We start from the raw sequence: 26,467 nt of genomic DNA, 5'->3' as shown, positions 1-26,467 counted from the left end.
TTTCCTCCAAGCTTGGACCAGCTCCAACTCCTGCTCCTCCGGTTCCGGCCGGTTCGCTCATGATGCTTTCTCCTGCACAGGCAGCGTACAGAGACTGTCAGACTGCTGTAATGGGATGATTAGCTGCTTGTGCGTAAAATCGTGCTCCCTCAGAGTTTGTGCGACTCCACAAACCTCTGTGTGTGACAGAGCTCCACAAACATGTCTGCTCTTAGTCACTCGTAGAGTCTGACAGTGGCTGTCTGCGGAAGCGTTTCCAGCAAAGAAGCTCCTTAACGGAAACGCGTCTCCTGGACTCACGGCGTGACAGTTTCCGGCGAGGTGTGGGTCTCCCTATGGGAGACTCAGATACCTCCCCACTGTTCTCGCTGGAAGCGTCTCTGAGCCCTCCCTCCTGCTCGCATTCCCTCAGAGATCCACTCCTCCCCCCGCTGGTTCCTGCCTCAGCTGTTGAGTCTCTCTCTTCCTCCCCGAGACCCTCCACCGCCTGATGCTCCGATGGCAGTTCCCTGACAACATCTGATGGGAGGGTGTTCCAAAGGCCCTCTCCCTGGTTCCCTGTAACTTCGCTTCTCGCAGGGAGGGAACCATCAGAAGACCCTCGGAACTGGGCCTCCATGTCTGGGCTGCATGATGGGGTGGAGACGCTCCTTCAGGTATAATGGGCTGAGGCCGTTTAGGGCTTTAAAGGTCAGCACCAACACTTTGAATTGTGCTCGGAAACGTACTGGGAGCCAATGTAGGTCTTTCAGGACCGGTGTTATGTGGTCTTGGTGGCCGCTCCCAGTCACCAGTCTAGCTTCCGCATTCTGGATTAATTGTACTTTCCGGGTAAAACAGAGAGAGAATGCTATGACGTATTTTGTTCCAATGCGAATGTATGTAGATGCAATGTTTTAAAAATCATATGCTTAGTTAGAATCATGGAACTGTAGAGTTGGAAGGGACCCAAAAGTTGACTCTTGGGTTGCCCTCGTTTTTAAGCACAGCCCTTCTTTCTCCCTCTCCCTGCTTCTTCCAGGGCGCTGTCGTGGAGAAGCGGACTTTCCCGTGCCCGTTCTGCGAAGCCGCCTTCACGTCCAAAACCCAGTTGGAAAAGCACCGCCTCTGGAACCACCTCGACCGGCAGCTGCCGGCTGCTGCTGCCCCGGTGGAAAACAGGTCTCCGAAAGTCTCCGGCAAGGGCAAGAAAAGGTACTGGCCTGCGAACTTTGAGGCAGAGAAGAGGGAAAGCTCCCTGACCCCATGGATTTTGGGATGGAAGGAGGGGGTCAGGCGTGAGAGGCCCCGATGTCTTAAACCCCGCTTTAAACCAGCCCTCTATGCTTTGCCCTAGAGCTGCCGAGGGTTCAGCTTCCCTCACCATCCATCCCAAACAGGCAAAGGTGGAGAAGGCCGTCGCCCTGCACCGCCCCGAGAATGGAGAATGCGCGGCCGTGAGCCCAGGCAGCAAAGACTTCCAGACCAGGGCGGCCGCCATGCCTGGCACTCAGCTGTCGGGCGGCAAAGGCTCCAAGCATCAGTCGAGCAGGCAGGCCTCTGAGCAGGAGGAAGACCCCGAGAGGATGAAGCACAGTAAGACTAGAACAGCGACTCCCGTCCACCCCAAGTCCCGGTTTCCCTTGCCCAGTTTAAGATTTGAAGCGTGCGCTACGGTATTTGTGGTAGAAGTTTGTGAAATCATGTAGAATCTTAGAGCTGGAAAGGGAACCAAGAGTCATCTATTCCAACCCCCTGCAATGCAGGAATCTCCACTAAAGCATCCATGGCAGGTGGCCTCTGCTTCCATCCAACCTGTGCTTAAAATCCTCCAAGGAAGAGGGAGTCTGCTCCACGGCTGAACAACTCTTACTGTCAGAATGTTCTTCCTGATGTTACAACAACAACAAATTATTTGTACCCCACCCATCTGGTTGGGTTTCCCCAGCCACTCTGGCCGGCTTCCAACAAAGATTAAAAATACAGTGGTGCCTCGCAAGACGAAAAGAATTCGTTCCGCGAGTCTTTTCGTCTTGCGATGTTTTTCGTCTTGCGAAGCACGGTCCGTCGCAACTGCGCCTCTTCAAGCGGCTTTAAGAAAAAAGCGCAAGACGTTTTCGTCTTGCGAAGCAAGCCCATAGGGAAATTCATCTAGCGAAGCAACGCAAAACCGAAAAACCCTTTCGTCTAGTGAGTTTTTCGTCTTGCGAGGCATTCGTCTTGCGGGGCACCACTGTACATTAAAATGTCATACATTAAAAACTTCCCTGAACAGGGCTGCCTTCAGATGTCTTCTAAATGTCAGGTAGTTGTTTATCTCTTTGACATCTGATGGGAGGGGGTTCCACAGGGCGGGTGCCACTACCGAGAAGGCCCTCTGCCTGGTTCCCTGTAGCTTTGCTTCTCGCAATGAGGGAACCGCCAGAAGGCCCTCGGCGCTGGACCTCAGCATCCGGGCAGAACACTGGGGGTGGAGACACTCCTTCAGGTATACTGGGCCGAGGCCGTTTAGGGCTTTAAAGGACAGCACCAACACTTTGAATTGTGCTCGGAAACGTACTGGGAGCCAATGTAGGTCTTTCAAGACCGGTGTTATGTGGTCTCGGCGGCTGCTCCCAGCCAGCAGTCTAGCTGCTGCATTCTGGATTAGTTGTAGTTTCTGGTTCACCTCCAAAGGTAGCCCCACGTGGAGCGCATTGCAGTAGTCCAAGCGGGAGATAACCAGAGCATGCACCACTCTGGTGAGACAGTCTGCGGGCAGGGAGGGTCTCATCCCGCATACCAAATGGAGCTGGTAGACAGCCGCCCCGGACACAGGATTGACCTTCGCCTCCATGGACAGCTGTGAGTCGAAAATGACTCCCAGGCTGTGCACCTGGTCCTTCAGGGGCACAGTTACCCCATTCAGGACCAGGGAGTCTCCACACCAGCTCGCCCCCTGTCCCCCAAGAACAGTACTAACAGTATGTTAGTTGGAATCTCCTTACAGTCATACCTCGAATTGCGTTTGTTTCACATTGCGTTTTTTCAGGTTGCGAACGCGGCAAACCCGGAAATGTTTACTTCCTGGTTCGCCGCTCCACGCCTGCGCAGGAGCGCTCTATTGCGTCAAGCGCAGGAGCGGTGCTCTACTTACGGACTTTTTGGGGTGCAAACGCCACCCCGGAACGGATTGCGTCCGTAAGTAGAGGTACCACTGTACTTGTAACTTGAAGCCATTGGTTCAAGTCCTCCCCTCCAGAGCAGGAGAAAAAGCATGCTCCTTCACGGCCTAGGACCCTCGTACCTCATACCTACGGGACCGCATCTGCCGGTATGCCCCACGGAGGACCTTAAGGTCCATAAATAGCAACACTCTGCCCTAAGGAAGTCAGATTAGCCTCAACCAGAGCCAGGGCCTTTTCAACACTGGCTCCGGCCTCTTGGAACGCTCTGTCTCATGAGACCAGGGCCCTGCGGGATCTGATTTCTTTCCGCAGGGCCTGTAAGACAGAGTTGTTCTGCCTGGCCTTCGGCTTGGAATCAACTTGATCCCCTCCCCCTCTTTCCTTTTTCCTTTCTCCTTCTGTGATGGAACTCCTATTTGGGGACTTCCCTGGCTTTTTTCTGGTCCACGTAGGACCAGTCTGGATAGTTGGCCTTGGTGAAGATTTGACGTTTTCACCCCCAAAAAAGTTTTTGATTTGAGTTTCTACTGAAATGAAGCTGCATTTTGATGTTTTAATGTTGTATTTTAATCTTGTTTTTCAAGCTGTATTTCAACCAATTGTTTTTATATTAGGTGTTAGCCGCCCTGAGCCTGGTCTTGGCTGGGGAGGGCGGGGTATAAATAAAAAATTATTTTTATTATTAATATATTTTTATTATTTTTATTATTATTGTTGTTGTTGTTGTTGTTGTTATTACCTGTAACGTGTTGGGTAGATGAAGTTCTGCCCTCTGCGAAAGCAGAAAACACCTCTTTTCCGTGTGACAGCCCCCCCACCCACCCAATGCATTTGAAGAGTGCTATTGAATCTTCATCTCGGTCTTCTGTTCTCCAAGTTAAACATGCCCAATTCCTTCATTCTTTCCTCATAGGACTTTTTTTCCATGGCTGCCCCCGCTGTTGTTTGGAAAAGTGTGTATCTAGTCCTTATGACTGTGACAAAGCTTGAAAGCCCACGGGCAGTGAGAAACCAGGGGGGGGAGCCAAGCAAGGCTTTCTTTTCTGTGGCCTGGAATAAGATTTCAGCCCTGTGCTTATTCCCTGGGGAGCGAAGCAGCAGAATAAATTAGGCAAAAAAAAGGGGGATTCACTGAAACGCTGAGTTGCTCTGTGTAGACAGGGGTGTTGCACTCTCAGCTTACCGTGCAGGTGTTTGACCAAGTTTTTATTTCTGTTTTCTCCTTTTTGAGTTAGGAAGGAAACAGAAAACTCCTAAGAAATTTACTGGAGAGCAGCCATCCATCTCCGGAACATTTGGACTGAAAGGTAAATGACGAGTCAGATGCATTCCTGTTTTGGGGAAGTATTTTGTAGAGTATTTTGAATTTTCTGTTGCCGGGCAGCACCTCCTGCCTCATGGAGAGCCCTTTGTGTGTTGCAGAGGATTCTGGGAAATATTCTAGGCTGTTGCCTTTGGTTTAAGCAGGCACACACCACCACTTTCAGCTGCTGGGCCTCGCTGTTACCTGGCACAAAGCGAGAGCACATCCTGAAATACGCATTTCAGGAGAACATCAGCCATGGCGGGCAAAATATCTTTGCGAGAAGTTTGTCCACCATTGCTGCAGTTATCACAGGGAGACCTTGGTCTCATCCAGCACATAATTAAACTATGGAACTATGGATATGTGCAATTTTATAACATGCAGAGGAAATATGTGAAGAGAAATCAGGGAGAGAAGTTGAGGAAAGTCCTTGGTAGGGGGGGAATAATGTATGTGATTTGATAATTTGTTATGTGGAAATTGATCAATAATTTATTTATTTTTTTCAACCTGTGGAACCCACCAACACAAAATGTGACAATGGCTTCACTAGGGGATTAGACAACTTCACGGAGGTTAACTATCCACGGCTACTAGTCCGCGTGACTTTGGCTACCTCCGCACGGCAGTTTATTCCATTTTCACGCCGTTTCCCTAACTGTTGATTTTCACATTATATTTGGACGTAAAAAGCGCTTCTGGAACCGTAGTGTGATACGGTGCACGTTTGGCACTCGCTTCCACATTATTTGCAAGTGGATTCCCTCCCCAGAAGCAAATAACATGGAAATGAGCGCTAAGCTTGCACCTACGTTCCATTATTGTTCCAGAAGGGGCTTTTTACCCCATGTGAAAGCTCAAGCAAAATGTAGAACATAACCGTCAGGGAAAAGTCTAGATTAGGTAACCTCTGGGTTAGATTACTGCAATGTGTTATATGTGGGGCTGCCTCTGAAGGCTGTTTGGAAAGTCCAGCGGGTGCAGAATTCACTGGCAAGACAGTTTGAACATATTACACAGATCCTGGTACAACTGCACTGGCAGCCAATTAGTTTCCAGGCCCAGTTCAAAGTGCTGGATTTGACCTATAAATCCTTAAAACGGCTCAGGACCTCAAGGACCGCCTCTCCTCATATGAACCAGACTCTGCGATCATCTTCTGAGACCCTTCTTTATGTACCGTTTTGAACATGGGTTTGGTTGTACCTGCCTGTTGTAGCGTATCCATGGAGCTGTCCATGGAGGCGCAGGTCAATTCTGTGTCCAGGGCAGCTGTTTACCACTCCATCTGGCACGAAGGCTGAGACCCTACCTGCCCGCAGACTGCCTCGCCAGAGTGGTGCATGCTCTGGTTATCTCCAACTTGGACTACTGCAATGCGCTCTGTGTGGAGCTACCTTTGAAGGTGACCTGGAAACTACAACTAATCAGAATGCGGCAGCTAGACTGGTGATGGGGAGCAGCCGCCAAGACCACATAACACCGGTCTTGAAAGGCCTACATTGGCTCCCAGTACGTTTCCGAGCACAATTCAAAGTGTTGGTGCTGACCTTTAAAGCCCTAAACGGCCTCGGTCCTGTATACCCGAAGGAGCGTCTCCACCCCCATCGTTCTGCCCGGACACAGAGGTCCAGCAATGAGGCCCTTCTGGCGGTTCCCTCACTGCGAGAAGCCAAGTTAGAGGCAACCAGGCAGACGGCCTTCTCGGTGGTGGCGCCTGCCCTGTGGAACGCCCTCCCACCAGATGTCAAAGAGAACAACAACTACCAGACTTTTACAAGACATCTGAAGGCAGCCCTGTTTAGGGAAGCTTTTAATGTTTGATGCATTACGGTATTTTAATATTTTGTTGGAAACTGCCCAGAGTGACTGGGGAAACCCAGCCAGATAGGCGGGGTATAAATAAATTATTATTATTATTATTATTATTATTATTATTATTATTATTATTATTATTATCCGCCATATGAGCAGCGCTAGGCCCACTTTTCAGGAAGGAACCATCCAGCCTCTTCTAACCTCTTTCAAAAGCAAAATCTTTCCTCTTCTCCAGGGCTGGCGAAAGCAGAGGACAAGGCGAAAGCACACCGGGCCAAGAAACTGGAGGCGTCTCTGAGCGGCGCCGGCAATGAAGACCTGAAGAAGAAAACGCCAGGGTCCGGTGTGAGAAAAGATGCTGTCCCAACAGCAGCAGCTCCTTCTGCAACAGGTGGGCGGTTTGACCCTTTTCACAGAACCCTTTCCATTCCGAGGGCCACATTCCCTTCTAGGGGCCAGAGGCAACGTGGGCAGAGCTGCAATTGCAAACGTTGCCATCCCTTGCCATCCCCTGTCCATGCAAGCCAGAGTCACGGCCAGGGTTCAAGGATGCAGTTGAGACAGGCAGGAATGCCAGAGGAGGGTGCAGGATTGGTGAGCAGTGTGGCCAAGGAAGGCTATGGTGTGGTTGAGAGCAGCAGACTCGTAATCCCCGCTCCTCCACATGCGGCTGCTGGGTGACCTTGGGCCAGGCACACTTCTCTGCTGTCTCTCAGCCCCACTCACCTCACAGAGTGTTTGTTGTGGGGGAGGAAGGGAAAGGAGATTGTTAGCCGCTTTGAGACTCCTCAGGTAGTGATAAAGCGGGATATCAAATCCAAACTCTTCTTCTTCTTCTTGTGTGGCTTGTGGAACTTGCTCCAACATGACTTGGGGACGGAGCGTCTGTTTGCTTGCAGGAGGTCCAGTGTTCAGCCCCTGGCTTCCACTGGGGGAGCCGCTGCCTGCCAGTGCAAACAATACTAATCTAGATCAGTGTTTCCCAACCTTTTTTGGGCAAAGGCACACTTGTTTCATGAAAAAAATCTCGAGGCACACCACCATTACAGCCCCGTGACGTCAGTGCGCAGCGTCACGCCGGGAGGGACGCACGAAAGTGTAAGTTTCAATTTTTTCCCCTCCCCCTTGCCTTCCTTCTGTGCCAACTGCCAAAAAGCCAAGAAAAAAGCCAAGACTTTAGGGCAGCAGGTCGACACGGAAGAAGCTTCTACCTAAGGACAGGTGCGACGGCCGTGTCCTCTTCTGCCACACTTGGCAGCCCTGCCTCACGGTCGTGACTCCCACCCTGATTTCTCCCCGCAGGTCGAGCGGCACAGGCAGCCCAATGTGTCCAGCCCAGACACAAGCCCCGCTTCCCCACTCTAGATCCTGAATGCGACCAAGTGCTCTGGACTCCCGAGCAGGGTGGGAAAGAGGACTCGCATCTGGTAGCCTCCGGGCTCCTCGCCTGCTCGAGGGATGGCATTGCAGGCAAGCTGCCGGCCGTCGCCATCGCCGCCCCCTCATGCGAGTGGACCTGCCCGGAGTGGTGGGCCGGGGGAGGCTCGCTCTCTGTGGGGATGTGGCCCGCACGCGCGGCCCCGCTTCCTCCTGCCCAGGGCTGAGCTCCTTACCCGCGATCTCTGTCTCGCGCACGCGGATCCCACTTATTCCGAAGCTCGCGCCACTAGCCGGGGTTCTCACACCGTGCCAGGGCGAGGCGGCGCGGCCCACTGACGTCATCGCGGCTCGCCGCCGCCCTCGACTTCCCTGTTCCCTCCCCTCCCTCGGGTCGCCGTGGTTACCGAGGACTGCAAGCTGCTCGGGCAAGCGTGGGGCATTAAGTGGGAGAAGGAAAATTAAAATTAAAACTCGCCTGAAGGCCGCCTCTCCGGATATGAAGCTATCTTTCGAATTTTTTAATTTTTCCCGCGGCACACCAGGCAACGTCTCGCGGCACACTAGTGTGCCGCGGAACACCGGTTGGGAAACACTGCTCTAGAACAGTGTTTCCCAACCTTTTTTGGGCAAAGGCGCACTTGTTTGATGAAAAAAATCTCGAGGCACACCACCATTACAGCCCCGTGACGTCAGCGCGCAGCGTCACGCCGGGAGGGACGCACGAAAGTGTAAGTTTCAATTTTTTCCCCTCCCCCTTGCCGGGGAACCTCCAAGCTTTGGGGGTGGGGGGGGGAGGAGGCAGCAAAGTGAGGCAGGAAGGAGAGCGCGGCTTGGCTGGGTGAGCTTCGGCAGGGGCAGGGAATGAGAGCCGCGAGGCGGGCGCTGCGGACGGAGGCGCTGCCCGCCGAGCTCGCAGGCAGCCAGGCAGGCAGACGGCGAGAGCCCCGCGCTGGGCGGCCTCTCCTCGCCGCCGCCCCGCCTCTCGCCGCCCGACTCGCCCACCTCCCTCCAGGCAACATCTCGCGGCACACCAGGCAACATCTCGCGGCACACTAGTGTGCCGCGGAACAGTGGTTGGGAAACACTGATCTAGATGGACCAATGGTTTCACTTGGCTGAAGGCAGTTTATTTTATCCCTATCTTTCAAGCCATTGCGGGGAAACCCGGTTGTTTGAACAGACATGGTTCGTTTGCTGCACGAGAGGCGTGCATTTTTGCTATCAAAACATGAGGGCTATTTTTTAAAAAATAGTTATTTAAGTCGTGTGTCCTTTGTTTCTCAGTTTGATCCTGTTACATGGCATTGTATGTTTTGTGGTATTTTATGCATTGCAGTTTGCTGTTATTTTTATTGATTATCGATTGATAATTCATTATTGTGGCTGATAAGTGTTCAGTTATTATTTGCCGATGTTTAATGTTACTGTTTACTATTAGATTCTGATGGATTGCTGAATGTTGCTTTGTTTTATATAAGTTGTTTGTTTTAAAGTTATTGTGACTTTTTGTATTGGATTCCTACTATTAATGTTTGACGTTCTATTACGTTTTTGTATGTGTTGGAAGCCGCCCAGAGTGGTTGGGGAAACCCAGCCAGATGGGTAGGGTATAAATCATAAAATGTTGTTGTTGCTGTTGTTGTTGTTGTTATGGTGCAACCCAGCAAGACGAAAAGAATCCGTTCTGTGATTCTCTTCGTCTAGCGGTTTTTTTGTCTTGCGAAGCAAGCCCATTGAAGGATTAGCGGATTAGCGCTATTAGCGGCTTTTAGCTGCTTTTAGCGGCTTATCTGCTGATCAGATCAGCTGATAAGCGGCTTAGCGCTATTAGCGGCTTTTAGCTGCTTTTAGCGGCTTATCTGCTGATCAGATCAGCTGATAAGCGGCTTAGCGCTATTAGCGGCTTTTAGCTGCTTTTAGCGGCTTATCTGCTGATCAGATCAGCTGATAAGCGGCTTAGCGCTATTAGCGGCTTTTAGCTGCTTTTATTGGCTTATCTGCTGATCGGATCAGCTGATAAGCGGCTTAGCAGCTTAGAAAAAGGGGGGGAGGGAGAAAAAAAACCAGCAGGAACTCGCAAGACATTGTCTTCTTGCGAAGCAAGCCCATAGGAGATTCGTTTTGCGAAGCACCTCCAAAACGGAAAACTCTTTCGTCTAGCGAGTTTTCCGTCTTGTGGGGCACCACTGTATTATTGTTGCTGTTGTTCCTGTTCTTGTTCCTACTATTATACTGTCCAGTGTTACCTTTTGAAAGTGCACTTTGTGGGTTAATTTGGGCTGTCTTAAGTGTCCCTCAAACCACTCCTTTTGGCTCTTAAGCCCCAGGCAAGTAGGTATCTGGAGCCAGGGGAAAAATCTTGCTTCTCTGGGTAATCTCTTCCTGGCTAGAGGAAGACAGCATGTTCTGCGCAAAGCACAGCTGCAGCCTCTTCCAGCTGATCCACGTTCCCAGCTTTCGAGTCCCTGATCGCCGAGTAAACAACTCAGCAGGCCGAGCCTGTTGCTCGCAGTGGGAGCGAAGCCAAGCCTATGGCTGCTTGAGACTGTGTCTCGGCTCGGCCTCTTTTTGGCTGTGTTCCCTCATTTAGATAAACACTGCAAGGAGTCCCGGAGCTCGTAGACAGACCCTATGTTTGCTCAGATGTCGCTGTGCTTCAGAATGGAACTGCTGCCCAAGCCACGCTCCGTTTTCCTTTCCTGTGCAATGATGGTTTCGGCAGAGCTCGGGGATTATTGTTGTAGATGCGTTTTGCGGGGAGGCGGCAAAATCACGATCCCACGCTTTTTAGTGCATTTCCTCGTGACCCTCCCGAACCGCAAGCAGCCCTCAAAAAGAAAAAGAGGCATGTTGGAAAAGAGGAGCGAAAGACTTAACTTAGTAAAACCTCACTTGTTGTCACTTGATCTATTATTCTCATATATATATTTTCCTTTATCTATACGCAGGAGTTGGTAAAGGGACCGTTGAGGGAATAAGGATATTTGTTTAAAAAGATGGGTGCTAATTAAAGATAAGTTTGTAATATAAGCAGCATGTAATTGGGAAGAAATGGAAACATCTGAGAAAGATAGTGGGAAGCCAGTTTTTGGGGGGACTTGTGTTAAATTAGTTTTAACTTGGCATTGACGGGTTATAAATTTGGAAAACGCATAAAAATTAATTGGCACAAAAAAGGAATAATGTGAATTAGTTGGACCGGAGGAAATTGAGTTTCCAGTGCATGCGATTGAACAGCAGCCCACCAAATAGCGGAAGTCTATAGGACACCCAGGATTTAGCCCCAGACAAACTTCTCTGTCTTTCCTCTTTCTCCAGCGAGCCCAGAAGAGCAGTGGCAGCGGGCGATCAATGAGAGAGGGGAGGTGGCTTGTCCGACCTGCAGCATGATCACCCGGAAGACGATCCTTGGCCTCAAGAAGCACATGGAAGTCTGCCAGAAGGTAGGAAGCCAAAATTGGAAGGGATCAAACCACCAAGTACCATGTCAACGAATTGTTCTGGCATCTGGCTGGGTTTCCCCAGCCACTCTGGGAGGCTCCCAACAGAATATTAAAAACATAATGAAACATTAAACAATAAAAAAATTCCCTAAACAGAGCTGCCTTCAGGTGTCTTCTAAAAGTCAGATAGTTGTTTATCTCCTTGACATCTGATGGGAGGGCGTTCCACAGGGTAGGTGCCACCACCGAGAAGGCCCTCTGTCTGGTTCCCTATAACTTGGCTTCTTGCAGTGAGGGAACCTCCAGAAGGCCCTCAGAGCTGGACCTCAGTGTCTGGGCTGGATGATTGGGGTGGAGACGCTCCTTCAGATATAGTGGGCTGAGGCTGTTTGGGGCTTTAAAGGTCAACACCAACACTTTGAATTGGGTTTGGAAACGTACTGGGAGCCAATGTAGGTCTTTCAAAACTGGTATTACGTGGTTTCAGTGGCCACTCCCAGTCACCAGTCCGGCTGCTGCATTCTGGATTAGTTGTAGTTTCCGGGTCACCTTCAAAGGTAGCCCCACGTAGAGCGCATTGCATTAGTCCTACAGCATGCACCACTCTGGCCAGACAGTCCGCGGGCAGGTAGGGTCTCAGCCTGCGTACCAGGTGGAGTTGGTAGACAGCTGCCCTGGATACAGAATTGACCTGTGCCTCCATGGACAGCTGTGAGTCCAAAATGACTCCCAGGCTGCGCACCTGGTCCTTCAGGGGCACAGTTTCCTCATTCAGGACCAGGGAGTCTCCACACCTGCCTGCTGTATCTATATGGATATAGATACAGGCAACTCCCCATTTACACGGAGGTTACGGTCTGAGGCACCGTGCACGTAAGTGAAATCGCATAAATTGGGAACACCATTGACAAAAGCCTGCAAACTCCCCAATCACTCCATCCAAACCTCCTTGCTCAAACTCCCAACTCTTCACAGGCCTCGGAAAGTCGGTGCAAGGGCTCCTGGGATTTCACTTGCAAAGGCTTGTGGGATTGCTAGGTGCTGTTTTCGTGCTGTGTTTTCCCTTTCTGCACTCTTTTAGGGCCATTTCTGCTCTTTTACTAGTCACTTCTAGGTTCACAGTGATGCATGTGTGTGTGTGTGTGCAGTTACACAAAGATTGAATGTATGCAAATGGAGAGTTGCCTGTATATTTTATTATTTTATTGCCAGTAAGGGCCTGGTGGTAAAATACACATTTTTAACAAGCCCTGCTACCAATACTACTACTACTACTACTACTACTACTACTACTATTATTATTATTATTATTATTATTATTATTATTATTATTATTATTTTGGAGGGTAAGGCTATCAGCGGCTATTGGTTGTGATGGCTGTACTCTGCCTCCACTGGGCCAGAGGCAGCAGTGCTTCTGAAAACCAGTTTTTGGTGTGTTGACTTTTCGTTCCGCTTGCTTCAGCTGCAGGATGCCTTGAAATGCCAGCACTGTAAGAAGCAATTTAAGTCCAAAGCCGGGTTGAATTACCACACCATGGCCGAACACGTCAACAAGGTAGGAAACTCTGCTTGCATGCAAAACAAGTAAATGAATATTCTGCACCGTGGCGACATACTGCCCTCAAACAAGACGTATTCCACATCTTGTGTGCTTTTTGCAAGTTTGCATAATTTCCCTTGTCTTACAACGTGTGTTTTCAGAATTTGTGCTATTTATTGCCCTTCTAATAGTCAGGGGAAAGGGGCAAGGCGCTGTGCTAGGCACTGGTGCCTCCACACTCCATGACTATTAATCTTGTTCCACAACCCCTCTGGCACCTGAAATCTCACCAGGAACACACCTTTGCAACCACGAGAGCCGTAAAAAAGAAAGAAAGAAAGATTCTCACTTTGCTGCACTGGCATCACTCTGCAATAGATCCATAGTCTTGGATAATGGTGCCAGGGTGCTGTGCCTTTTATAAAATGCCTCTTTCTGAGGTGTGAGACGGACAAGGGCCCACGGCGTGTACGAAAGGCTAGATTAACATTGTGGGTTTTCTCAATTCCTTCCCTGCAGCCAGTTCCTGTGGAAGCCGCTGCCCCTCTCAGCGAGCACGAAGAGCGGGAGAGGCTGAGGAAAGTACTAAAGCAGATGGGGAAACTAAAATGCCCCGTTGAGGTACTTCTTTTTCGCTCTTGGCTAATATTTCCAGCAGAGAAAGAGTTGGGGAAGCCAGTGAGTTTTTCAGTACGATCACATCTTACGCATGTTTGTCAGGCGCGTTTGAAGGCCAGCTGGTTGAAATCGCACAAATTTAACACCCAGAAGGCAGAGAGCTCAAAAGCGCTCTTTGTTCAGGGTTTCCCCGGCGCAGAAAGAGCTTTTAAACTCTCCGCCTTGCTTACTGGGCTCTGGGAAGCTTGTGCAAGATCTTGGGATCTCACGAGAGCATTCCAGAGCCCAGTAAGCAAGGCAAAGAGCTGTTAAGCTCTCTGTTTTGCTGTGGGACGCAAGGCAGCATGGATGTGCTGTCTTAACAGAGATAAATCTATGGCCCGCAACTTCACTTTACGTTTAAAGCAATATCACTCCCCTTTAAAAAGTCATGGCTTTCCCCCAACGAATTCTGGGAACTGTAGTTTGTTAAGGGTCATGGATGTTCTCTGGAAAGACAGGTTGATGGTTGAAATACCCTGGAAATTGTCATTCTTGGGGGCAGGGAAATAGGGTCCCCCCCCCCCAAAAAAAAACCCAGTTCCCAGGATACTTTGGGGAAATGGTGCCTGTTTAAAGTAGTATGATACTGCTGTTTGTCGATGAAGGTTTCCCCCTAGCCATGAGTGGCTTTCGCTGATGCCACAATGTCTGCAAGCTGGGAGATTACAGAACACCTTTGTGGCTTCCTAGCGAGAGCAGGACTCATGATCAAAAAGCAGCGAGAGCAGACACCCTCTTTTCTAGCTCCCTAAGTTGACGCAAAGGGACGCGGGTGGCTGTGTGGGTTAAACCACAGAGCCTAGGACTTGCCGATCAGAAGGTCAGCGGTTCGAATCCCCGCGACGGGGTGAGCTCCCGTTGCTCAGTCCCTGCTCCTGCCCACCTAGCAGTTCGAAAGCACCTCAAAGTGCAAGTAGATAAATAGGTACCGCTCCGGTGGGAAGGTAAACGGCGTTTCCATGCGCTGCTCTGGTTCACCAGAAGCGGCTTAGTCATGCTGGCCACATGACCCGGAAGCTGTACGCTGGCTCCCTCGGCCAGTAAAGCGAGAGTCGGCCACGACTGGACCTAATGGTCAGGGGTCCCTTTACCTTTTAAGTTGACGCAACTGCTGGACAGAGAGCCTACAGCTGTGGGCAAATCTCTGCCATGCTGCCCTCATGGCCAGGTGAGGGGAGGAAAGGTATATTGCAGAAGATAAGTGGCAGTAGCCACCAGAACATTAAGAAGAGCATGGCTGTTGAATTAGGCCAATGCCCCCCCCCCATCTGATCCAGCCTCCCTGTTCTCATGGTAGCCAGGCAGATGATGATGATGATAATAATAATAGTAGTAGTAGCAGTAGTAGTAGTATATTTATACCCCGCCCAGTTTCCCCAGCCACTCTGGGCGGCTCCCAATCAGGTGTTAAAAACAGTACAGCGTTAAATATTAAAAACTTCTCTGAACAGGGCTGCCTTCAGATGTCTTTTAAAGATAGGATAGCTGCTTATTTCCTTCACATCTGATGGGAGGGTGTTCCACAGGGCGGGTGCCACTACCAAGAAGGCCCTCTGTCTGGTTCCCTGTAACCTCACTTCTCGCAATGAGGGAACCGCCAGAAGGCCCTTGGAGCTGGATCTCAGATGGCCCAGTGGGAAGCTGGCAAGCAGGATTGAGCCCATTGGCATTCTCCCTGCCTCCCCAAAGTGGAGGTAAAACAGGGCAGATTTGATTTAAATCAAATCGATTTAAATCACGATTTACATCGCTCGTCAGTAAACGACTAAACAACAAGAAGACTTGATTTAATTTATTTATTTTTTACAGAAAAACTCATTCTTGCATATTTACAGCCAGATGAAGGTTTCATTTTTGGAATAATAAATTTCCAGAGTAGTTTTTACAGTCATATAAAAAATGACTGATTTGGTTATACTATTAGAAGTACATAGACCGATCATTGTGAAATGATTGTGAGGTTTAATAAGTTAACTGTTTATATTTGGACAACTTTTCTGCTATACTTCGTTGGAAGGAGAAAAACAATCATTTCCTTAATAACAATTTAAACAATTTATTTAACTTAAACAATAAGATTATAGCATATGTATCCATGTTTGTTAACTGATGTGGTTAAATGATTTGAAAAACAAACAAACTTAGACTGAGTTTTAGCACACATGAAACACTTAAAACAGATCCTTATTTCCTGATGAATAGCCTTTGGACTATAATGTAACTTAAATAGAAAACTATCTTTAAAAAGATTTTTCCTCCAAAAGCATTTTGTTTTAAAAATCTGATTTAAATTTTTAAAAATCTGATTTAAATAATAATTTAAAAAATCATAGATTTTTATCCACCCTGAGGTAAAACAGCCATTGTGGTTAGTAGCCATTGATAGCCTTATGAGAAAAAAACAAAACCTTGTACAAAGCCACAGAGACTCGCGAACTACCCAACCTAAGATGAAAAATCCATTGAAATCAGACATTTTAAGTTCATCTTAGGTTGGGTAGTTCGCAAGTCTCTGTGGCTTTGTACAAGGTTTTGTCTTTTTCTCAGAAGACTGATAAAGAATGTATAATCATTTTGGTAATTATTGGTAGCCTTGTGAGCTGGTCTCACTTGCTTTTGAACCCATCCAGGTTTCTGGCATTCCCACCATGTTTCTCCTGTTCCTCTTCCTGCAGGGATGCGTGGCTACTTTCTCCAGCCTTATGGGGTACCAATACCACCAGAAGCGGTGCGGGAAGCAGCTGTCCGAGGTGGAGAAGCCTGTCTTCACCTGCCTGCACTGCGGGAAGACGTACAAGTCGAAAGCAGGACATGACTACCACGTGCGGTCAGAGCATCCGTCCGCGGTAAGGCCCTATGAGCCTCTTCCTTCCATTCTGTTGTCATGCTGTTGAGTATCATTATGCTGCAAGACATTACATTTTGCAAAGTGTTTCTGTTATGGAAAAGGAGCAATGTGGCAGCGAGCTGCAGCTGGCTGGAAAGCAAAACAGGATGGGAATGTTGGGACTGTACCGTGGGAACAAAGGGACAGTCTATTCACAGTGCTGAGCACCGGATTTAGCTCAGAGTATAATTTGACCTGTACAGGAAGTACAGGAGGTGGAGTTTGTCTCTCTGCTGTTGGAGTTTGAAGAGAGCAGACGCGTTTCTCTGTAATGCTGCAAAGACAGAAATAAAGGCATGTAAATACATTTCTGTCTATCTCTTTCCCCTCCCTGGGGGGAGCAGGGAGCAGGGAAGAGTGGTGTGTCCTTCTCACGTTGAGGAGGATCGCCGATAGTGACCTAGCCTGTATCCTGCCGGGAAACGCAGACAGGGAGGTCAACAAGGAGATCAAGCCGGGTGCCTGGAGAGTGGCCAGTTTCTCCTGATAAGGCCTGAATTTCCAACAGTTTCCTCATCTTCTATTTATTTATTTTTTTAGAAAAATAGATTTATTTGCATTTTTAATACAAAACAAGCAAAAAAACCACACACACACCCTTTCCTCCACCCCCCCAATTGTACAACTTTCATACCAATCTCGACATACAATTAAATACCCAGTGACTTCTCATCCACCCTTTTCCTGGTTTCTGTACTATTCTATAAATTGCGTATTCCAAATTTTTACTCTACAAATTTCTTCCTCTGCTAATTTCTGTTAGCGCCTATTCTGCCGGGTTTACTCAAGACCAGCTAGGTTATTTACTTGTTTATACTGGTTCTTTAAAATATCCAATAAACATTTTTCAATCCTCCTTCTATCCTTTAGCACTACTTTTCTCTTCCCTATTCGTTATGCCTGCCAGTTCAGCATATTCAAGCATTTTAAACTGCCACTCTTCTCTGGTGGGTACCATACTCGTTCTCCACCTTTGTGCCAGTAAAATTCTGGCCGCGTTGGTGGCATATAATAACAATCTCTCTCTCTCTCTCTCTCTCTTTTTTTTTTTTACCATTCCCAAAAGGAATGTCTCAAGCTTTTGGGGGGAGGTTTTTATGAATATCTTTTTAAAATCATTGTAAATTACTTCCCAGAGTTCCCCGATTACTTTACAAGACCACCACATGTGGGAAAAGGTTGCTTCTACTTCATTGCATTTCCAACATTTATCTTTTTCTTTTATCAACATTTCTGCTAGTTTGGCAAGGCAACAGTGATCCTCTGGTGGTGCTTGTGCAAAACCTATTTCTCCTCTCAGCAGTTGTCTCAGCTTGCTAAATTCGGTTTCAATACTCCTTATTTTAATGATTTTTTTGTTTTGGGTGTCTCTGAACCGCCTTGATTCCTCCCCCCTTTTAATAGAAGGCAGCGTTACAATTATTTTAAATACAGTGCAGCAACATCTCGCACACATTTAACATGCGGCTGAAGGTGGGCTGGTTGAAAGTACGCAAGTTAAATCCAAAACTGGCGGGGAGCTTAAAAGCTCATTCTCTGGCTTGTGGATCCTGGTGACAGCCTTTGACATATCGTATCCAGGCTTTCTCATGCTGATGCAGAAGATGGGGCTGACACTGGTTGTTGTTCTTTGGGTACCCCTTTCCACCTTCACCCCCTTTCCTCCCGTCTTCTCAGCCTCCTGAACAGCCCGAGATCAAGCCTGAAGTCAGCCTCGTCGAAGATTTCGAGAGGACTCCGAGCGGCAGGATCCGGCGCACGTCAGCCCAGGTCGCCGTCTTCCACTTGCAGGAAATCGCCGAGGACGAGCTAGCCAAGGACTGGACCAAACGGAGGATGAAGGACGACTTGGTCCCCGAGACAAAGCGAGTGAGAGCCCGTCACTTACCTGAAGGCGGGGTGCAGGGAAAACAGGGTCTGTGGTCGGTCTGGGGCACGTGTTGGGGGGTGTGGCTTGGGGGTCCTTCAATTGGCTGGTTTGGAAACAAATTGGAAATCAGACAGGTTCTCTTTCTGCGCCTGACCAGAGAAGCCAAGCTTAGGGAATCGTTTTTGCAGGACCAGGTGCTGCTCTGTGGACAGCAGGGCTCGCAGCTTCAGTACCACTCTGTTGTTGCTTGCAGCGATCGTGCTTCAGCCAGGGCTAGCAGGCCTCTCCACCAGCTACTAGTGTTGTACTGAGTTAGCATGCTCTAGTTATCTCCCGCTTGGACCACTGCAATGCGCCCTACGTGGGGCTACCTTTGAAGGTGACCCGGAAACTGCAATTAATCCAGAATGCGGCAGCTAGACTGGTGATGGGAGCGGCCGCTGGGACCACATAACACCGGTCCTGAGAGATCTGCATTGGCTCCCAGTACGTTTCCGAGCACAATTCAAAGTGTTGGTGCTGACCTTGAAAGCCCTAAACGGCCTCGGTCCTGTATACCTGAAGGAGCGTCTCCACCCCATCGTTCTGCCTAGACACTGAGATCCAGCGCCGAGGGCCTTCTGGCGGTTCCCTCCCTGCGAGAAGTGAGGATACAGGGAACCAGGCAGAGGGCCTTCTCGGTAGTGGCGCCTGCCCTGTGGAACGCCTCCGAGCAGATGTCAAGGCAATAAGCAACTATCTTACCTTTAAAAAACATCTGTTTAGGAAAGTTTTTAATTTTTGATGCTGTATTGTGTTTTTAATATTTGGTTGGAAGCTGCCCCGAGTGGCTGGGGAAACTCAGCCAGATGGTCGGGTGTAAATAATACATTATTATTATTATTATTATTATTATTATTATTATTATTATTATTCACCTACTAGATGCACATATGCGCAAAGTCCTCAGTGTTTTCTTTCTCGGCCACTGGTTGAGCTCTCCTTTGTCACACTGCCTGTGACAAAATACACTCTTGTTGATTTCATCTCTTGTTGATTTCATCCAGTTAAAGATTTGTTCATTTCGGTGAAACACACACACACACACACACACACACACACACACACACACATGCTCCAGCCAATCTTTTTAAACTTGGGAAAATGAAAATAACAGAATCGTTTTTTGGGGGGAAACTTGTTGAAATAATAAGCAGATTAAAAGAATAATAATGCAGTTTTTATGTAGAGCTGTGTTCTAGATGCCAAAGTTGATTAACCACTGCTTCTCGCCTGGCAGCTAAACTACACCCGTCCTGGGCTTCCGAAGCTGAACCCGAGGCTTCTGGAAACCTGGAAAAACGAAGTGAAGGAAAAGGGACACATCAACTGCCCTAATAATGTGAGTGCCTTGTTTTCTGCAGGACTGATTGGAAAACGAAAGGGATGTTATGTTTTATCCTGTGTTATGGACATGCTGCAGATTGGAACAGATCTATTTCTGAGTTCTCCTGTTCTTAAGGTTTCATGGCCAGGGTGCCCGGTCCCTAAGTCGAAAAAGTTGCCTCTCCCTGATCTCCAGGAAAGGCTTGTTAGCAGGGCTGTGGGGAGGTGGGAGGGACGTTGTTCCCAGAACAGGTAAGAGGCATTAGCTGGTTAGCACAGCCACTTTGAAAAGGTGCGCGGCTCTGAAACGGATAGCGTCTCTGCCCAGGCGATTAGCCCAATTTCCCTTTCCACATCAGACTCGCAACCGGCGGTGCCGTAAGATCTCCCGTCGCCCAGCAGGCCTCCTGTAACTGCTTGAAAGCGCCTTGAATGTTCAAAGGTCCATTTAGGGACGTGTTTTGCCTGCCAGCGACGGAGCCACATGACTCCCATTAACAGTAATTAGAAGCATGTGGCAAGATCCCAACAGGCAGATCGCCTGTAAAATTAACCTTGTGACGGCGAGAGGGAGCTTGCAAAGAAGGAGAGCCTTGTGGGGATTTGGAGGGGGGCGGGTCACTGCAACCCCATGAAAGGGGGAAAGGAAGGGGGGGGGAGAGTACAAAATCCTACTTACCATGTGCTGCGCTGTTTTCGCTTCCAGTGCTGCGCTGCCATCTATTCCAGTGTGTCCGGTTTGAAAGCCCACCTTGCAAACTGCAACAAGGTAAGGCGTTTAAGAGGCTTATAGCCTAACGTCATTATTATTATTTATTAAGCTTGTATGCCGCCCTTCATCAGGAAGATCTCACAGCATCAAAATACAAAATAAAAACACAAAATACACAATGAAAGCAAACACAAAACAATAACCACCCCGCTCCCACAAACACATATAAAAAGGACACATAATGTTAATCATGCAAAGACCTGGTTGAAGAGGAACATTTTTGCCTGGTGCCTAAAGATGTACAGTGAAGGCACCAGGCAAGCCTTCCTGGGGAGAGCATTCCACAAACGGGGAGCCACTGCACAAAAGTCCCTGTTCTCGTGTTGCCACCCTACGGATTTCTCATGGAGGAGGCACACAACAAAGGGCCTCAGATGGTGATTTCAGGGTCTGGGTCGGTTCATATGGTGGCCCTGGAGGTATTGAGGTCCTGAGCTGTTTAACGCTTTATAGGTCAAATTCAGCACTTTGAATTAGGCCTAGAAACTAATTGGCCGCCAGTGCAGTTGGGCCAGGGTCAGTATAATGTGCTGAAACTCGTGCTCCATTGAGCAACCTGGCCACTGAATTCTGCAACAGCTGAAGTTTCCGAACCTTCTTCAGAGGCAGCTCTGGAGGATGCCATAGCCAGTGGTATCCAAAACCCGCAAAGAGGTCATATAATGCCAATGTTGAGAACCCTTCCCATAGGCGGAAATCCTTTTCCCAACTCTCACTCCCCGTCCTCAGCTTTCAGCGCCCTCTGCCAGATTCAAGCCCCTCGTTCAATTTCTGACGGATCAGAAAACGTCTGGCTGGTTCATTCAGATGCTTCCAGTTGTGTGAAGATGCACCTATACTCGATGTCTGATGCTTGCCTGCCTCGCATTAATGCCACAGATCCAGCTGCAAGCATGCTCCCGCGACTCTCAATACACCCCCTCTCCCGCTGGGAGCTCGTACATCACCTCATTGTCAATAAAGAATATATTACGCATTCTCTAGTGGCAGATGGAGGCAGAGTAGGGAGCTCATTCGTTTTCCGCAAGGTCAGCGGTAGCAGAAATCCAGGGTTTTAATTAGCTGCTCGGCAACCCAGAAGAGAAATTTCAAAAGCTTTATTGATCAGGTTCGGCCATAAATTAGAGGAAGCCTCTGCTCCTCGTAGCGGGCTGCAGGGTAGAATGAAGCTGCTGTTCTGCTCCACGTGGCAGCTTGGGTAGGCTGGCGCAACGTTGGGGATGGCCAGCTGCACGAGGGGTTCAAGCCGGGGCAAGTGGAAGATGTTGCTTCAGCAACAGACAGCTGTTTTCTTTTATTTGTGATGAAACAGATGCCCTTTACTTGTCAGGTTGGCAACAGTTGAACAGGTATTTTTCAATTATTATTACTATTATTATTATTGTTGTTGTTGTTATATTAAATTTACATATTAATGAAAGCAATGTGTTTCTCTCCCTTGAGCCAAAGAGAGGGCTTAGTCCTTCATAGCAGTGCATAAGTTACCATATTTTTCGCTCTCTAAGACTCACTTTTTCCCTCCTAAAAAGTAAGGGGGAATGTGTGTGCATCTTATGGAGCGAATGCAGGCTGTGCAGCTATCCCAGAAGCCAGAACAGCAAGAGGGATTGCTGCTTTCACTGTGCAGCGATCCCTCTTGCTGTTCTGGCTTCTGAGATTCAGAATATTTTTTTTTCTTGTTTTCCTCCTCCAAAAACTACGTGCGTCTTGTGGTCTGGTGCGTCTTATAGAGCAAAAATACGGTGTTAATCCATAGCTTGCCTGTCCTCACAAACTCCTCCAGACAGCGTCTACTGCTTGAAGTCACCACGCTCCCATGTTCTCAAGGAAACGACGATAACAAAATAAGCAAACCAACTGCCACCATTTATTCTTTGTCAAATACATTTACAATGCAAATACAGTACAGATACTAACAACAACCTCAGAATGGACCTTAGGTAAGGCGGGGGCTGTAAGCTCCTCTGCCAAAAATCCCTCATCTTTTGCCCTCCATCTCACCTGAGCGAGCCAGGTGATCCTTTCTGCTAAGTTTCCAAATGCATGAGTGCAGGATAGGTTCTGAAAGGTCCCGGTGAGAGTTAACCCTTCCTCGGATTCCCAGGGGAGGTTCTGACCCCCACCTGAATCCTACTCCATATATGAAGGGGCCTGAAGTTTCCCTGGAGCCTGAATGGCACAGTGCCAAGGACAAATCTGTCCTACGTAGATGATCAACACATCTCCAAGATATCCTCCGGGGCTGAGCTCACACGGCCGGACCTTTGTATTGCAGGGAGACCACTCCGTGGGGAAGTACCGTTGTCTTCTGTGTCAGAAGGAGTTTAGCTCAGAAAGCGGAGTCAAGTACCACATCATTAAGACTCACTCGGAGGTAAGTACCGGGCCTTGTCAGCAAAGGACTTTGGGGGGAGTCGCCCCCCCCTCCCCGTGAAAGCTGAAATTCTCGTGAGGCCTACAGAAGAGTGGTCCCAGTGAGCTGGAATAAATCATTATTCTTTTCTAATAATATAGGAGCGAATTTCAAACTTCCAGCTGACTGAAATTAGTCCCCCAGATTTGCTACCTTATTTTCCAGTAGCTAATTTGGGGGGGGGGGGTTGTGGGGAGGGTTTAATGAAGGGGAGGGGACTTTAGGCCGTTCATCATACCCTGCATCAAAGGCAGTCTAGGTAACTCCCTGTCAGGGACTGGGCAGATGATTAGGAATGGTGGAGACTGTTACCCCCAGAGCCTGCCAGAGAAAGGAGGGAGAGGGTATGGACCCAGGATTGTGGTGGTTTGAGACGGGAGACTTCCCAGAAGAGGAAGAAAAGAGCTGGGAAATCATGGAGGGTGAGGAACAAGAGCAATAATAATAATAATTTATTATTTGTACCCCACCCATCTGGGTGGGTTTCCCTAGCCACTCTGGGCGGCTTTCAACAGAACATTAAAATACAATAATCTATTATACATTAAAAGCTTCCCTAAACAGGGCTGCCTTCAGATGTCTTCTGAAAGTCTGGTAGTTGTTTTTCTCTTTGACAGCTGGTGGGAAGGCTTTCCACAGGGTGGGTGCCACTACCGAGAAGGCCCTCTGCCTGGTTCCCTGTAACTTCTAAGGTAGCCCCACATAGAGCGCATTGCAGTAGTCCAGGCGAGAGATAACTAAAGCATGCACCACTCTGGCGAGACGGTCTGCGGGCAGGGAGGGTCTCAGCCTACCTACCAGGTGGAGCTGATGCCCTAGTCCTGAACAGGGACAGGAGCCAGATGTCGTAAAAACAGTACAGCAGCTGGTTGACCATATGCCCCTTGAAAGAGGGCTAGGCGTGCTCTTCGTGTCTCTGGGCAGAAAGCCAAACAGAAAAGGAAAGATTCCCTTGTCGGCACCGTAGGCAGCAGGAGGGGTATGAGATGTAGAGAAAGTAAGCGGCCAGGGGGAAGAATGGGCACTCCGGGGAACAGTCCCATTTCCTGATCTCCGTGTATTCAGTAGTGGGTGGACATAGCAGACGACACAGAGATTTCTCCAAGTTGTTCTTTATAAGTAAGCTGGAATTGAACTGAACAGCAAACAGCTCAGCTGGCCTGCTTTTATAGGCAGCCGGCTGTCAACATTGTAACAACAACAGCCCAGGGTTTCCCGCCTAAATTAACTTACGTGGACTGTAATCAGTCATACCTCGGGTTGAAGTAGCTTCGGGTTAAGCATTTTTGGGTTACGCTCCGCGGCGACCCGGAAGTAACGGAGCATGTTACTTCCGGGTTTCGCTGCTCACGCATGCGCAGACGCTCAAAATCAAGCGCGGAAGTGGCGAGACGCGCGGATCCCGTTCACATCCAGAGGTACCACTGTACACAATACCCCCTAGTGGCCAGGGTGAGAACTTCTGTACATAACACCGTGTACAGTGGATGCTTGGGTTGCGAACGTGATCCGTGTGGGATGCGCACATGTGGGTAGCAATTCAGTGCTTCTGCGCAAAGCACAATTTAGCGCTTCTGCACGTGTGTGACCGCCGAAACCCGCCACGGAAGTGACCCATTCCGGTACTTCTGGCTTTCGGCTGTCCGTAACCCAAAAAAAAACGCAACCTGAAGAGTCTGTAGCCCGAGGTATAACTGTATTTCTGATTCCAAGAAACATACTGAAAAGCAGCTCTCTGTCTTTCTGCGTGTCTGGATTCTCTGGGCAGTTAGCCAAGTGAGCTGCCTGTTGGCTTTCCTCCCTTCCTAAATCTCCTTTTGTCTCCTTGGTTCACCCAATATGGGGGAAGGATTTTGGGGCAAACCCCCAAACTGAAGCAGGCGATTGCAGCTCAGAATGGTTCCAAGTGGGGATGAGGTGCTTCGTTTAGTTGTTGTTTTTTTAACTTCTGAAAACCGCCACATTTGCTGGTAGTTGTGGCGTTGCGGCAGAGCTGCGGCCGCTGCTATTCTGTGCCGCGTCCGAATCGAGTTCCCGACTCTGTGCTCCTTTCCTTCCTTGAACGCAGAACTGGTTCCGGACTTCCACGGAGGCCATCCGGAAGAAAAAGACCAGCGAGCCGACCGCTGCCAGCCACGAGGAGAAGAAGAAAAGCACAGACGGGAAGAAGAGGGGGCGGAAACCGAAGGAAAGGCCTCCGGAATCTTCCGCCAAAAGCAAAGAGATAGGCAAGACGAACCATAAGAAACCGGTGGGGCCCTGGGAGGCCGCGGACTTCAGCCCCGATGAGAGAGAGCGAGGTAACAAGCCCCCCCACAGCAAGAAAGGGGGGGTCCAGTAAAATGCCAGAGAAATAAGCCGTCGTTTTTTGGGGGGGAGAAAACAAAACAGAACTCTCTAATGATTAGTTTACAGCCCAGGGTAATGGGGCGGAAGGAGGGGAGAGCTACTCCCAGTATATGCTGGGCCCCTTCTGCTCACCCCTTTTTTAAAAATGAAAAACCACTTTAAATCACGGGACATTTTGTTTTCACCACTGGAAGAAGAGAACCAAGCGAGGAACGGCCGCTGCGATTCTTCCGTCGGAAACCTCTGCGGATTGTACATAACCCCCCTGTGTGGGTCAGGCGCTCCAGGTCCATGGGCAGGTGGAATAGTAAGGTGGTTTGTCGGCACCCTCCTTCCTTTCTTCCTGCTTCTGAATTCGAACCCAGTGCCGTTCAAGCAAAGAGAGAGAAGGAGAGGAAAAGAGAGCAAAGGGGGGTTTGCTCAAGCAAAGGGAGAAGAAAGTGCAATAGGAACCCAGGCGTAAGCTGGTCAAAATTCTTTTTTAAAAAGCTATTATTATTTGTGGATTCCTTTTCAGGTAGCAGTCATGTGTTAGGAAATAGAGCTGGTGGGGATTTTGCAGATGAAATTATTGTTGTGATTGTGGTTGCGAACCAGCTTTCTTTTATAATTTTCATAAGAGATGCTTTTTTACGAAGGAAAAAAGGAAAAACAAAAACCCGATGGGGTCGTTTGACGACGGACGTTTCGGGATTGTCGTTTCCTTAGGTTCTGTTCATGTTTTAAACGTTGCTCTGATTTGGGACCCGGTTCCCCGTTTTCAGTTTTGGGAGCTATATCCTTCAGTTGTCAAGGTTTGGGGATGAGGGCGGGGAAGGGGGAGGGTTTTGGCAATGAGACGTTTTTGGAAGCAGACCGGTTGGGAGTTTTGAAAATGGCCGTTCTCTCGCTGCGTCAATTCTTGCCTGGGAGCCCCTGCAGGGGAAAATCACAAACATTTTTTTGTAAGGCATACTTCTTTGAGGGGAAGCTTTGAACGGAAACTGCTTATTGCGGTGCGAAATAAATTTCGAGAACGTTTATTCTGCCTGGAGGAAATATCAAACCATAAAGGAGCCACAGAGCCGTGAATATCTTCTGGACCTCAGCTCCATCCTGCTGTTCCCTTGTTGAGCACAGAAGGTCTGAAATGGGATGTCGAGTCACATTTGCTGGAATCTTCCATGTGGTCGGAAATGCTCCTGTGGTGTAGCGCTCAGAGCATTGGATTGGGACCCGAGAAACCAAGGTTCAGATCCTTCACTTGGCTGTGAAGCTTGCCGGGTGACTTTGGCCCAGTCATGGCCCCTCGGCCTAACCTACCTCACAGGGTTGTGGTGAGAATAAAATGGGGAGAGAGCACCCTGCCCTGAACTCTTTAGAGCAGCGTTTCTCAACCTGTGGGTCCCCAGATGTGGTTGGACTACAACTCCCATCATTCCTAGCCAGCATGACCAGTGGTCAGGGATGATGGGAGTTGTAGTCCAACAACATCTGGGGACCCACAGGTTGAGAACCGTTGCTTTAGAGCAGTGT

General features: G+C 48.9%; 1 protein-coding gene across 1 annotated transcript in view; it reads left to right on the top strand.

Annotated features, from left to right (window-relative positions):
- ZNF512B (zinc finger protein 512B) overlaps positions 1 to 24,991 on the top strand; it is a 49,600-nt gene extending 24,609 nt beyond the window's left edge. Inside the window, 14 exon segments of the mRNA XM_081196165.1 lie at positions 1,022 to 1,194; positions 1,337 to 1,575; positions 4,382 to 4,453; positions 6,506 to 6,661; positions 10,969 to 11,093; positions 12,559 to 12,651; positions 13,156 to 13,257; positions 15,972 to 16,142; positions 17,861 to 18,052; positions 19,333 to 19,434; positions 20,125 to 20,187; positions 22,466 to 22,564; positions 24,672 to 24,911; positions 24,913 to 24,991. Coding sequence (XP_081052291.1) covers positions 1,022 to 1,194; positions 1,337 to 1,575; positions 4,382 to 4,453; positions 6,506 to 6,661; positions 10,969 to 11,093; positions 12,559 to 12,651; positions 13,156 to 13,257; positions 15,972 to 16,142; positions 17,861 to 18,052; positions 19,333 to 19,434; positions 20,125 to 20,187; positions 22,466 to 22,564; positions 24,672 to 24,911; positions 24,913 to 24,960 — 1,875 coding nt within the window. The 3' untranslated portion in view covers positions 24,961 to 24,991.
- Positions 24,992 to 26,467: the final 1,476 nt, after the last annotated feature.

The sequence above is a fragment of the Podarcis bocagei genome (genome assembly GCF_964188305.1).
Source record: "Podarcis bocagei genome assembly, chromosome: 5".
Taxonomy (NCBI): domain Eukaryota; kingdom Metazoa; phylum Chordata; class Lepidosauria; order Squamata; family Lacertidae; genus Podarcis; species Podarcis bocagei.
This window is presented reverse-complemented; position numbering and strand designations above follow the sequence as displayed.